Source organism: Polypterus senegalus, chromosome 10 (genome assembly GCF_016835505.1).
Source record: "Polypterus senegalus isolate Bchr_013 chromosome 10, ASM1683550v1, whole genome shotgun sequence".
In the NCBI taxonomy this organism is placed as follows: domain Eukaryota; kingdom Metazoa; phylum Chordata; class Cladistia; order Polypteriformes; family Polypteridae; genus Polypterus; species Polypterus senegalus.
Window position 1 is genome coordinate 21,502,474 of NC_053163.1, and position 12,583 is coordinate 21,515,056.

At 37.4% G+C, this 12,583-nt stretch overlaps 1 protein-coding gene across 2 annotated transcripts in view; it reads right to left on the reverse strand.

Annotated features, from left to right (window-relative positions):
• Positions 1-12,275, reverse strand: part of gucy2ca (guanylate cyclase 2Ca) — a 62,430-nt gene extending 50,155 nt beyond the window's left edge. The window contains exons 1-5 of one of the 2 annotated variants that reach the window (XM_039765468.1): positions 11,927-12,275; positions 4,722-5,093; positions 4,322-4,434; positions 4,168-4,235; positions 2,182-2,397 (exon numbers count right to left, since the gene is read on the reverse strand). In XM_039765468.1, the coding sequence (XP_039621402.1) occupies positions 2,182-2,397; positions 4,168-4,235; positions 4,322-4,434; positions 4,722-4,926 (602 nt within the window). In that variant the 5' untranslated portion in view covers positions 4,927-5,093; positions 11,927-12,275. Of the gene's footprint in view, positions 1-2,181; positions 2,398-4,167; positions 4,236-4,321; positions 4,435-4,721; positions 5,094-11,926 lie in introns of those variants that run through there. The other variant, XM_039765469.1, reaches the window with a different exon arrangement.
• Between the last annotated feature and the right edge of the window lie 308 nt (positions 12,276-12,583).

The following is a 12,583-nucleotide window of genomic DNA, read 5'->3' on the forward strand; positions in this document are numbered from 1 at the left end:
AGCATAAGGAATGTGCTTTGCAAATATAAAAATTACAAGGAACAGTCTGTTTGCTGTTATATAATATTACTGGTAAAAATTATAAAATATTATTTGAGTGTTTGTATCATGCGATGGGTTGGTATCTTGTACTTATAAACAAAGGTAGGTAGTCAGCTTATTCTCACCATTGGTAAGTTAACAAAAATCATTCAAACTAGACATGCAAATAAAAAGATTAAGAACCAGTGACTCCATTTACGCTGGTAAAATTGGATTTCTAACCTATTTTTTTAATTGAATGTATATTTAACAATAAAAAATTATAACATCAGACCCACTTGTGACAAATTTATGTTCACTCTTTTGTGAATTCCTAGCACTGCTACTGTTAATGACAAATAGAAAGATGTTTTTCTTTTTTTTATGTATTTATTTAGTTTTTATTTCTTGATCTTTGTGTCACTTGAGCAGTTTTACAAAATCGCAAATGAATGCTCCACGTCCCAAATCTATGCTGAAAACAGGCATTCAAATTTTAACATCTATCTGTATTAACTTATTAATTCAACTATTTGCTTATTTTTCCTAGCTTTAAGTTTTAACCTGCTGGTCATGCTCTTTTTCTCAGGGGTGGGGGTTGATTTGTTTTCGATCCTATTTTTGTAAAAATTGATCTATCTGTATGGAATGTTGTGTGATTTCAATAAAATCAATTAAAATAAAAATTTAAAAATTAACATCTAATCACAATATCATTTTGTTTTTTTGTGGGTGCCGTCATTTTCGGTTTAGTTCTGTCTACTTTACTATACCGGACAACCAAGGTTGTTGACCCATTCTGTCCCCATATTAAGGATTTAATGGTCAGGGTCTTGCACTTCCTCATTATCTGAGATTGCGGAAAGAAAATCAACACTTTGCAAATGCTTTTAACGGATGTTCAGTATTAATGGTTTCAGAATTTTGTGCAGCTATATTTTGTGTAATCTTTGTTTAGTGGTTTGGCTACGACAAAAGGACTCACTCGCAGTTTTGACCCTAGCTTGTTTGTATCACACATTTCATCCCTTCAACTCTATTTAAAAAATACATTTATCTTTTCCTCAGAAGAAATTACAGAATATAACTCAGTTTAGTTGAAGTGTTATCATCCAAGAGTTCAATGAAATTCTCACTTGCAAGTCTAATGTACAGAAGCCGAGAGTGGACGTGTGATATCGTTATTTTTTTAAATTGTCTCCTCGAGATAACAGACTAATTTTATCGAGATCTCGAGAAAACAATTTTTTTTTTCTCGACATTAATGGAATAATTTAATAGAGATGTGGAAAAAAACAAAAATTTGTTTTCTAGGGATAACGGAATAATTTTATTACTTAACCTTTGCTCCTGGCATCAGGATTACTTAGATTGCGACATCTATACAGCTGAAGCCTTGCTAACCGTCTTCTTAAATGACAGACTCTTAACATTATTATTTTCTAAACAAAGGCATAAACATAGTTCAGTCTATGAACGATTGAACAAAAATGTGATGCACTGATCAATACAGTTTCAAGCAGGATGTGGATTCAATAAGCTAAACATTAAATGTTAGATACAATTATTTCGTAATTTCGAGAAAATTAGATCTTTTGTTTTATTGAGATCTCAATAAAATTATTCAGTTTTCTCAAGAAAACAAATGTTGTTTTCTCGAGATCTCCATAAAATTATTATATTAAGGAAACAATTAAAAAAAAATAACGATATTGCACGTCCTCTCTCAGCTTCCGTACTAATGCAATTTGATGATACGTTTCAAAATAATATAATAATATTATCTATTGTCAGACTCATTTAATTCAACCGAAGGTCTCAGACGAGAAGATTAGGTAGAGGTGAATATCATATCCCAAAAGTATCAAAATCACTCCTAGAAGAATAATTGTCATTATCACAGTACACACACACTAAATCTTATTTGTCTGAGGCTAATTCAGGGTGTTCAATTAAATTTTGACGTGGTTTTGTGATATGAGAGGTAAACCTGTACACAAATAGTGGCCAAGAAGGGAATTGAACCTGGGTCTCTGAAATAGTGAGCTGACAGTGTGAATCACCCGATAATATTAATTAAACATAGCAAATCATACTGAAGGTGGTATACAGGGCAAGCACACCACACAAACATTGGTGACTCTACAAAATGAAACTTACCAGAAAAACTCTTCAGGGTTTTCATTCTTCTTGTATGTGTAAGTAGCAGTCCATTGATGTGGTTTCACTGAACTGGAAATAAACCTCCAGAACTCTATCATAAACGTGGAGAGCTTGCGAGCCGGAGGCAGGATGCGTGTCAGCTGTGACTTGAAGTCACAAGAAAGTCCAAAGCTTCCTGCTGAGATTTGGGGCATCGATAAAGATGAGTTCAAGCTGGATGAAAAGGAATACACAGATATTTTGGAGGGAAAAGATTATCACAAATAACATGATCAGTTATTTATAAGGCAACCCATTCCTCTTTTCTAATAAACTGAAGTTTGTTTGGCTGTTTCCGGTGCCCTGTCCAGGGTAGTTTGCTGCCTTGCACCCAAAACAGGTCTGATGGACAAACTGAGAGATTACTTTATAAGTGTTAACCTGAAAATCTTTTTGCCTCACTGAAAATTTGACAGAATTAATGACTAAACTGAGCGAGCAGATACTGAGAATCCATAATCCTGGACAAGTTTCATTCATCATAGCATGCTAATGGGATTAGAAAGCAAAAAACGAAACTGTGACATCTATGAAGAACAAAATGACTTCACAAAATAACAAAAACTATAAAAGGTGTCAAAACAGAACTGAAGATAAAATAAAATAATTCTCCACCATAAAAAACAACATATAAAGGCTAAAGCAGAGTAAAATAAGCAAAGGGAGACATATTTTAAAAATTAGAAACTAAACATAATTGCTACACAATTCAGGAATTGTATTGCCATGAGATGGAAAAGTGATAGGCCCCAGAAACTCTGACTCGTTTTGTTGAGTTAGTACAGTAATGGTTCACCAAAATGGTGGCACCCACCGCAAAAATAAAATGTGGTTAAATTAAAAACATAATCCATCCTTTATTCAACCCGCTATATCCTATTACAGGGTCACGGGGGTCTGCCACCTAAAAATGCAATGAATAATTAAATTAAGAAAGCTATGCAAAAATTAGAATAAGGAAACAAAGAGGAAGAAATTCTATGAACTCAATAATTTATAAAGTAAGAAATGAACAATTACAATAATAAAACTGATTCAGCTGACTTCCATGTGTGCTGCTCACTCTTTCAAACCTACAGAATTGAGATGAATATTTATGCGTTTTTCTTCAAAATTACACCATGTAACTACTGTATATACTCACGTTTAAGTTCTTCTATGGATAAGTCGGGCTTTGATTTTACCGTATAATTTCCGTTTTTTATAATATTGGTCGTATAAGTTGAATGCAGAAAACTCCCGCTATTGGTCCTAGAGATTATGATATACTAACGCCCACCTCAGAAAGTAACCACGGAGCACACTGCCTTTTTTTTCTATGTATTGTGCCTACGTGACCATATGGTAATACCTGAACTTTTCCGAAACGACATTTGCACTGTTTTGTGTTTTTTGTATCTCTCACCCTCATACACCTTTATCGTAAGAGCATCCCTTATCTACGATGGAGCATTCAATCAGAATTAAACGTGGTGAAAGAAATTGGTAACTGTGCTGCTGCAACAAAATTTGATGTGTCTGAGAAACTGGTGTGAGATTGGAGGAGGAAAGAAGATGTAAAAAAAAACAATTAAGTGTCGCATTTATGAATGGGTGTATAAATTGAGGCCTGATTTTATGATTGATTTTTCAGGTTCCAAGACCCAACTTGTACGCGAGTATATACGGTAATACCTCTACAGTTAGACAGAAGAGGCCATTAACATTGACAGTGCTATGTTATTACATTGGCGTCAGCTGTGGGATACCGTGAAATAAAGTGTTACATATAACAAGGATTTTGCTGGTACTTGATGGTCCTCAGTTGAGTTTTAACCTGTTCTAAGAACGTTTGGATGTACTTTCATTTGAAATGTGGGCTAGCAAAACAGCAAGTCATTTTACTTAAAATACAAGGAAAGCAAGAATGCACAGTATTTTTGCACAAGAAGGCAAGACACTTACGAAAACATCTGGAAAGTGGCATATGTGCATGTGGGCCCAATCAAGACACATCCCAGAGTCTTGTGCTTCTAAAAAAAAAAAAATGACTGTTTTATCAACAACCAGTGTGCATTCACAAGATTAATACAATTCAAAAGCAGCATCAATGACTTACTAGCAAGTTTTTGAGAATTTCCACCCCTTCACAGGTGCTAGTTGGGCAGCCTTTCACCTGGTACAAGGCGGTGTCGAAGCCATGATACGTCGCATTAAGAGACAATGATATATCTGCAAGGAGAAAAGATAGGATTCTAAAGTGTAACGACGAATGGGTGATGGCTGCACATACAGTAGCTCTGGCTGATGGTCACCTTGTAAGACATGAGAAGCTAGCTACCCCACCAATTTCTCATGATCTAATCGACATTGCTCTTTGAAACTTACAACAGTACTGACTGTGACCTGACCTTACTCTTCTCACTTTAGCGCATTTGCTCCACCACTTTCCTGAACTAGACACCATCAATGTTGTCACATAAAACAAAACAGAAATGTAAGATAACAAGAACACTTACTGAGTTCAGTGCTGATGTTACTTTCCAAAAATTTCAGTGCTGCATTCACCGCCGACTCCACTTTTTGTTTACTCCATAGAGAAACATTGTCATCTAGTAGGATCACGTTCAAAGTGTATCGGCCATTTTTACAGTTCTCATTGAATATACTGGGGTATATAAAAATCCCAATAAGAATAAGTATTCCCCACAAGTGATTTGCCATTGCCAAAGCCAACAGATACAATATTCCTTATGGAAAAATAGTGAGGATATTTCATTTAACTGTTTTGTATTCATGAAGAAGTCAGCTGATGAGAGTCTTCATTTTACACAGTCTGGATATTGTTGAGAGATCGTCCCTTCTTATGCGTTAAAGTGAAACAACTAACACTGGCAGAAAAACAAAAGAAGGGATTACTGAAGGCAGTTGAGATTCACGTTCATGCAGTTAATTATTTTGAGCCCCTTTTCTGATCATTTTCCCTATGAAAGGCCCAATAGTAATACAAATGGACTGATGGGCCGATCAATTAGCCATCTGCTAAGGATATGCCAGTAAAATGCATTAGGAACTTCACTTTTGGTTGCCTCAAATAGAAGAAAAAATGAAGTTCACCTAAATTAAGTAAAGGCAAAAAGAAACAACTATAGTCAAAGGGTACACTGAAGGAGAGTTGGTTACCATTTTAGAAATTAGTGAAAAGTCAACCAAAATGACACCTTTTATTGGCTAACTAAAAAGATTACAATATGCAAACTTTCGAGGCAACTCAGGCCCCTTTTTCAGGCAAGATGTAATGTAATGATGTAATGATTAATGATGTAATGATGTGATGATGTAATGTAATGATGTAATGATTAATGATGTAATGCAGTGGTTCTCAACCTGTGGGGCCCCGGGGGTGCGAAGTAACAGAAAGGGGGGCGCGAAGATGTGAAAAAAAGAAAACTAGAATCAAAAATATGAAAAAAACATCTGTTGAAACCAAAACAAATGAACTTAAACTACATTCTGATACTAGAACAATAAATACAGAGTTAGATAAATGTCGATAAAAGTTAAGTAGCTATATTAAAATATGCATCTACATTTCAAAAAAATGTTAGCGGGAGGCACGATTAAAACTGTTATGAAAACTCAGGTCGCAAGTACTTAAAGTTTAATACTTAAACTTATGCTGATGTAACGATTAATGATGTAATGATGTAATGTAAAGATCTAATGATGTGATATAATGATGTAATGATGTAATGATGTAATGTAATGATGTAATGTAATGATTAATGATGTAATGTAATAATGTAATGATGTAATGATGTAATGTAATGATGTAATGATGTGATGTAATGATGTAATGTAATGATGTAACGATGTGATGTAATGATGTAATGATTAATGATGTAATGATGTGATGTAATGTAATGATTTAATGATGTAATGTAATAATGTAATGATTAATGATGTAATGATGTGATGTAATGATATAATGATTACATTTTGCCTGAAGACGAGGCCTGAGTTGCCTCAAAAGCTTATATATTGTAATCTTTTTAGTTAGCCGATAAAAGGTGTCATTTTGCTTGACTTTTCTCTATATTACTACATAATGGCTAACACGATACAACACTCAAGTACTACATTTTAGAAATTGTAAATTTTAGATTAAACATGCTTAAAAGATCCTAACTGGTCATAAGGAAAGAAAATCACATTTAAAGAAAATGCAAAAGGTTGTGTCTGCATGGCGAGTTCTAGCTCTGGTGCTCCAGTTTTTCTTTTGCTTTCCCATATTGCCTTCATGGCCGATTCTAATTTGGCATTGCGTGACGGAGAGTCAGTGGACTGCTGCTACTGAACATGTAGTGTTGGTTTCTCCTTTCCACGCTCTGCTGCTGTGTTAGACTCTGGACGTCTTTAATTTGAATTAAACAGATTAACACAGGGCAGCACGGTGGCGCAGTGGTAGTGCTGCTGTCTTGCAGTTAGGAGACCTGGGTTCACTTCCCGGGACCTCCCTGCGTGGAGTTTGCATGTTCTCCCCGTGTCTGCGTGGGTTTCCTCCCACAGTCCAGGTGCAGATTAGGTGCATTGGTGATCCCCAATTGTCCCTGGTGCGTGTATGTGTGTGTGCCCTGCGGTGGGCTGGCGCCCTGCTCCTGCTTTGTGCCCTGTGTAGGCTGGGATTGGCTCCAGCAGACCCCCATGACCCTGTAGTTAGGATATAGCGGGTTAGAAAATGACTGACAGATTAATACATTCATTTAATAATCTGATAAAATTTAAATTTAAAAAAAATACAAATGTCTGATTGAAAACATGATGTGAAGAGTAAAGAATATCTTGTAATGCACTGCAAAGAAAAGAAAGTAGTAGAATGATAGTGTTGGTTTAATATAACAATTAATGTAATATTTCCAAAGCCATTTAATCCAATTGAAGAGTCACAGCCTTAGGTATTTATAGAAAGTAACTACCCCCTTGGATGCTTCACATATTTATTGTTACATAACATTGAATCACAGTGGATTTAATTTGGCTATTTTAATACTGATCAACACAATCAAATCTGATCAAAGTGAAAGTCTCTACAAAGTGATCTAAATTAATTACAAATACTAAACGCAAAATATTTGCTTGTATAAGTATTCACCCCATGACAGCCTCAAGTCGGTGTGCACAGGTCTCTATCAGCTTTGCACACTGCCATTTTTCCCCATTCTTCTTCTTCTTCTTCTTCTTCTTCATAAAACTGCTCAAGCTCTGTCAGGCTGTATGGGGATCGTGAGTGAAGAGCTTTTATCAAGCCCAGTGACAAACTGAGATGAGGACTTTGACTCGGCCATTCCAGGACGTTCACATTGCTGTTTTGAAGCCATTACTGAGTAGCTTTGGCGTTGGCTTTATGTTTGAGGGTTGTTGTCCTGCTGGAAAACAAATTTTCCCCCAAGGCACAATTCTTCATCAGGATTTCCTCCAGGATTTCCCTGCATTTTGCCCCAACAAGCCCCCCAGAGCCTGTCATCACCATGCTTTATAACGTCTTTCATAATGGGTAGTGTTCAGTTTTTGCCAAAACAAGGCCAGCAAGCTCAATTTGGGTCTCATCACATCACAGGACTTTATTCCAGCTGACTTCAGAGTGTCCCATATGCCTTCTGCTGAGATGTCCTGTGTGCTTTTTAAATGGTGGTTTTCTCTTTGCCCCTCTCCCGTAAAGCTACTACTGGTAAACAGTTGTCTGCACAGTCCTTCCAATCTCAGCCACTTTAACTTAAAACTCAGTCAGAGTAACCAGATGTCTCTTGATGGCCTCCCTCACTTGTTTTCTTCTTACATGATTGTTCTTTTCTTTTGGGCCAGTCAGCCCAACAAAGCTCACCAGCCGCATCCAATGAACTCCAAAATAACATCAAGTCGAGTTCTGAAAGCCCTTAAAGTCCTACTGTCCACCACACTACTTGGTCACTTATTCCAAGTGTTTATCCTTCTCAATATAAAGAAAAACTTCTTAATGTTTGTGTGCAATTTACCCTTTACAAGATGCCAACTGTGTCCGAGTGTTCTGGATGATCTCCTTTTAAAGTCACAGTCTTGATCCATCCATTATCCAACCCGCTAAATCCTAACTAAAGGGTCACAGGGGTCTGCTGGAGCCAATCCCAGAGCACAAGGCGGAAACAAATCCCAGGCAGGGTGCCCGCACAAACACCAAGCACACTTTAGAATCGCCAATGCACCTAACCTGCATGTCTTTGTACAGTGAGAGGACACCGGGAGAACATGCAAACCCAGAAGCGACCTGGGAAGCGAACCCAGGTCTCCTAACTGCGAGGCAGCAACACTACCACCGCGCCACCATGCTGCCCACACTCTCGATCCACTGTACTAATTCCCTTCATAATTTTAAACACTTCAAGCAGGTCTCCTCTTAGTCTCCTTTTGCTTAAACTGTAAAGGCTCAGCTCTTTTAATCTTTCCTCATAATTCATCCCCTGTAGCCCTGAATCAGCCTAGTCGCTCCTCTCTGGACCTTCTCTAGTGCTGCTGTGTCCTTTTTGCAGCCTGGAGACCAAAACTATGGGTTTTAACAAATCTGCATCTTTTTATGTCTCAGTTCTGTATGTAGTGATTCGCATAATCCATACTTGTATTTTACCTGAGAATTTTTTCACAGCATTGTGTGCCTGCACTCAGTGAAGAGCGCTACACAAAAAGAAGTTATTTATCATTTTGTACTCTATTTCCAGCTGTGCCGTTCTCTTTCCATGTCATAATGGCTCATTTAGCTGGACTCCAAGGGATATTCATTCAGTGTCTTGGATATTTGCTTCTCTGATCCCCTCCCTACCTTGTGCTTTTTGATCACCTTCATTGAAGTTACTTGCAGTGTTCTTTGGTCTTCATTGTGTAGGTTAGACCACCATACTGACTCACCACAAGTTGGACCTTCCAGATACAGAAGTCCATTTAGATGACAATCAACTGAAACTCCAGACAGGTGACCTCCACTGAACTGATGCTGGGACTTGTAAAACCAAGCGGCTGCACCCGCGATGGTTCCGGTATGTCGTATTAATGGGGGCGAATGCTTCAGTGATCAGTTACTTTGGGTTTTATATAAGTGGTGGCTCTGCACTGGCAATTGGGAGGTTGCTGGGTCGAATCCTGTAAACGCCAGAAGTGATTCTACTCCATTGGGCCCTTGAGTAAGGACCTTAACCTGTAATTGCTCCATCCTGGGTATGATGTAAATCTGCAAGCAGGTCCTCCAATTGACAGGGAAAATTTGAAGGGTGGTGACAGGATTGGCACTTCTGCCACCATAAAAGACCTCACACTGTTCCAGTGTGGTGCTGAGGTGTCGCCCGCTGCCCTCGCCTCCCAGTCCAGATGGTGTGGTAACACCCTATCAGCCCATGCACCCAATTGCCTTTATATATGTCATTAACTGAGACCCCTTTGCAGAGACCTGTTTTCAATTAGACATTAAAGAGTCTTTGATCTGATCAGTGTCAAAAAAGCTCAATTAAATCCCTTGTGATTCAATGTTTTATAACAACAGAACATAAAAACTTCCAAGGAAGATGAATGCTTTTTATCAGCACTGATTAAACATAAAAACTGTGCAACCACATTTCCAAGCAAGGTTGACATGCTGTTTAAAATGTAAATAAAAGCAGAAGGCGATAATCTGCAAATCATTTCAACCAAATCATCCCGCGATTTGATCCTGCCTTGCTTCCCGTGTTGGATGGGATTGGCTCCAGCAGATCCGCCACCCCCCTCCAAAACTCCCTACCGACACGCGTGACCCTGTGTTAGGATACAGCAAGTTTGAGAATAACTGACTGACTGGAAATTAATAAACACCAAGCGGATTCGACGTCAGCGGCGTCTGGAGAACCTGGCGGGAAAGTCACGTGACTTCCAAAGAAGCGACAGGTTGTGGGTTTGAGTTATTGTCGCCGGTAAAGAACAAAAGGTTAGTGAAATAACATTTAAACACACACACACACACACGAGAAATATTCAGATATTCATTTAAAACCCTTCATCACACAGACTAACGTTATTCCGTTGTGCGTTTTCCCTTGTATTCTCTTCTAATGTTTTATCAAACTATATGCTCATTAATACGGTCACATGTCAGTAAATGTCCTATTAAGTCGTCTCGATTTACTCGCATTGTACGACTACGTTTATATACTTGGAAAGTCCTGACTTTCGTTACGGGTCAACAACTTTTAGCATTGCTGTTCATCAGTATTATCATACAGACAGATATCATTAATACAGACAAATAAATAATACACCCGAATACAATACAATACAGCTGCTTAATTTACTCGTTTGAAAATAAAAATTATATATATATAGTGAAAGAATGTGCCAAGCAGCACTTTTTGCACTTTATATTTTACTAATATTTACCATTTATTCTGTAATATATACAGTTACATAAATATACACTTTTATCCAAGGTGCATTTTGTGTTCATTGTTAGTTATACATTGGTGGCTTTCTGGCACAGCCATAGAAGTAGTGTTCTTGTACAACGGTTGGACATTTCAGTTTTTAAATACAATTCTTTTGTATGTTTGTTAGCTTGTATTGTTTTTACCAAATAAAACTAGTTTTGAAATAAGCAAACCTGTTTATTTGTTATTAATATATAAAATGATACTGGAACATGAAATATTGACAACCTAAAAAGGTTAGAGCTAAGTAACTCAGTGAGGTGTATTTTTTTAAAATGTTTATAAAACAATTGTTGAAATATTATGCTTTGTTGACATAAGTCATGTTCATTTAACATAATTTAATTAATTAATTTAAAAGAGAATGAAAATGTTTCATTCATTTTATATAAAGATATCACGTTGTTTCAAGATATATTAATTTAGTGCATTAAGCATAATTAAATTATTTTTGATAAAACAATTTTATTATGTGCAAACGAATCTGACATGCCATTTTTTTCAGTGCACACCCACACTCTTAAAGGTGCCAAAGGGGGTCTTCAGAGTGATGCACTAGGGGAATCATTTTGAAGAATCCACACAAAGGTTGTGTAGATCTGTTTAACGGGTCACAAATAGGCAAAATCCCAATGGGTTCCTGAATTTTAACAGCGCATATTCAGGCGCACGGGCCAAGTCCAGGTTTTCTTGGCTAGAAGGTAGCCTACTATACATTAACGATTTCTATTTTGCTCACATATTAAGACGTTTCTAAAATCAAAAGAAACATTTTCATATGCAAAAGAAGTTCTTTGTCAAGCAATGGTTCTAGAGTAATAAAGTATCTATCTATCTATCTATCTATCTATCTAAACTAACTATATAAGTAAAGTGCCATTAAAGACCCTGTGTTTTTTAAGAGGGGCTATTTAAACCGGCCTACCAAACATAGTAAAACTGCTTGAGATGTGGAAGGAAGTCAAAAAAATAGGTGGCCATAAAGAGGAGAGTTAGACTGTAACCGGAACTGAAATCCGAACCCAGTGCCCTGTAGGTGTGAGCCAGCGACACTAACAACTGCGCCACCAGAGTCAGAATGTGCCGCTAATAGCATGCGATTGTGTTCATAGAAGAAGCTTCTATCATTCAAATGCTTAAAAGCAGTATGGATACAGAATATCATGTTCATAAATATATTCTTGAACAGTTACATAAAGTTAACGAAAAAGTGCTTTACGAAAATATAGAAAACGTTCACTTACATGCAGTTTGCCATTCATTTTTTTTCAGCAGTTACCATGTTGTCATTTATGAAGAACAAAGCTAACTTTATTTTTGAAAAAATCTGTGAATAGATTCATGAAATACAAACTGATTCTTCCTTTCTCCAGGTGTTTGGCCAAAGATCGCGTTTTAAAAGCCTTATTTTTTTTAAACTCGAGAGCCGTAAACTCACGTTTCCCCTTTTTTCTTTACTATTTCTGAGTTACAACACGCCATTTGCTCCAACGTTCAAATCCAGCCGTCCGAGAATTTTGAAGACAAGAGAAGTGAAGTACAACAGAAACCAACGGTACAACGAAAACACGCCAATAAGGACTTCCGTCTCGTGTTATTTATTCCGTGTGCCAAGGCTACGTGTTTAGTTAATGAACAACCGGCTGGCAGGGGCTTGAAAAGTCACTCTTCTTTTATTGTTTTGTCGAATCACCACAGAATCACCGAAACTGCACTCCAATGGGAGAGGTGAGACCTCCAGAAAATCATAACGCCATGGAGATCCTGTATAAAATTCAAAATGGAATTAACTTGGCAACGTTATTACGTTGTTAGCAGTTTCAAAACTGACCCCCTCACCTGTCCACCAAAAACACATGCGCAGCCCCAACCCTCAACAACCCCTTCCAGCCCCCCCTCCC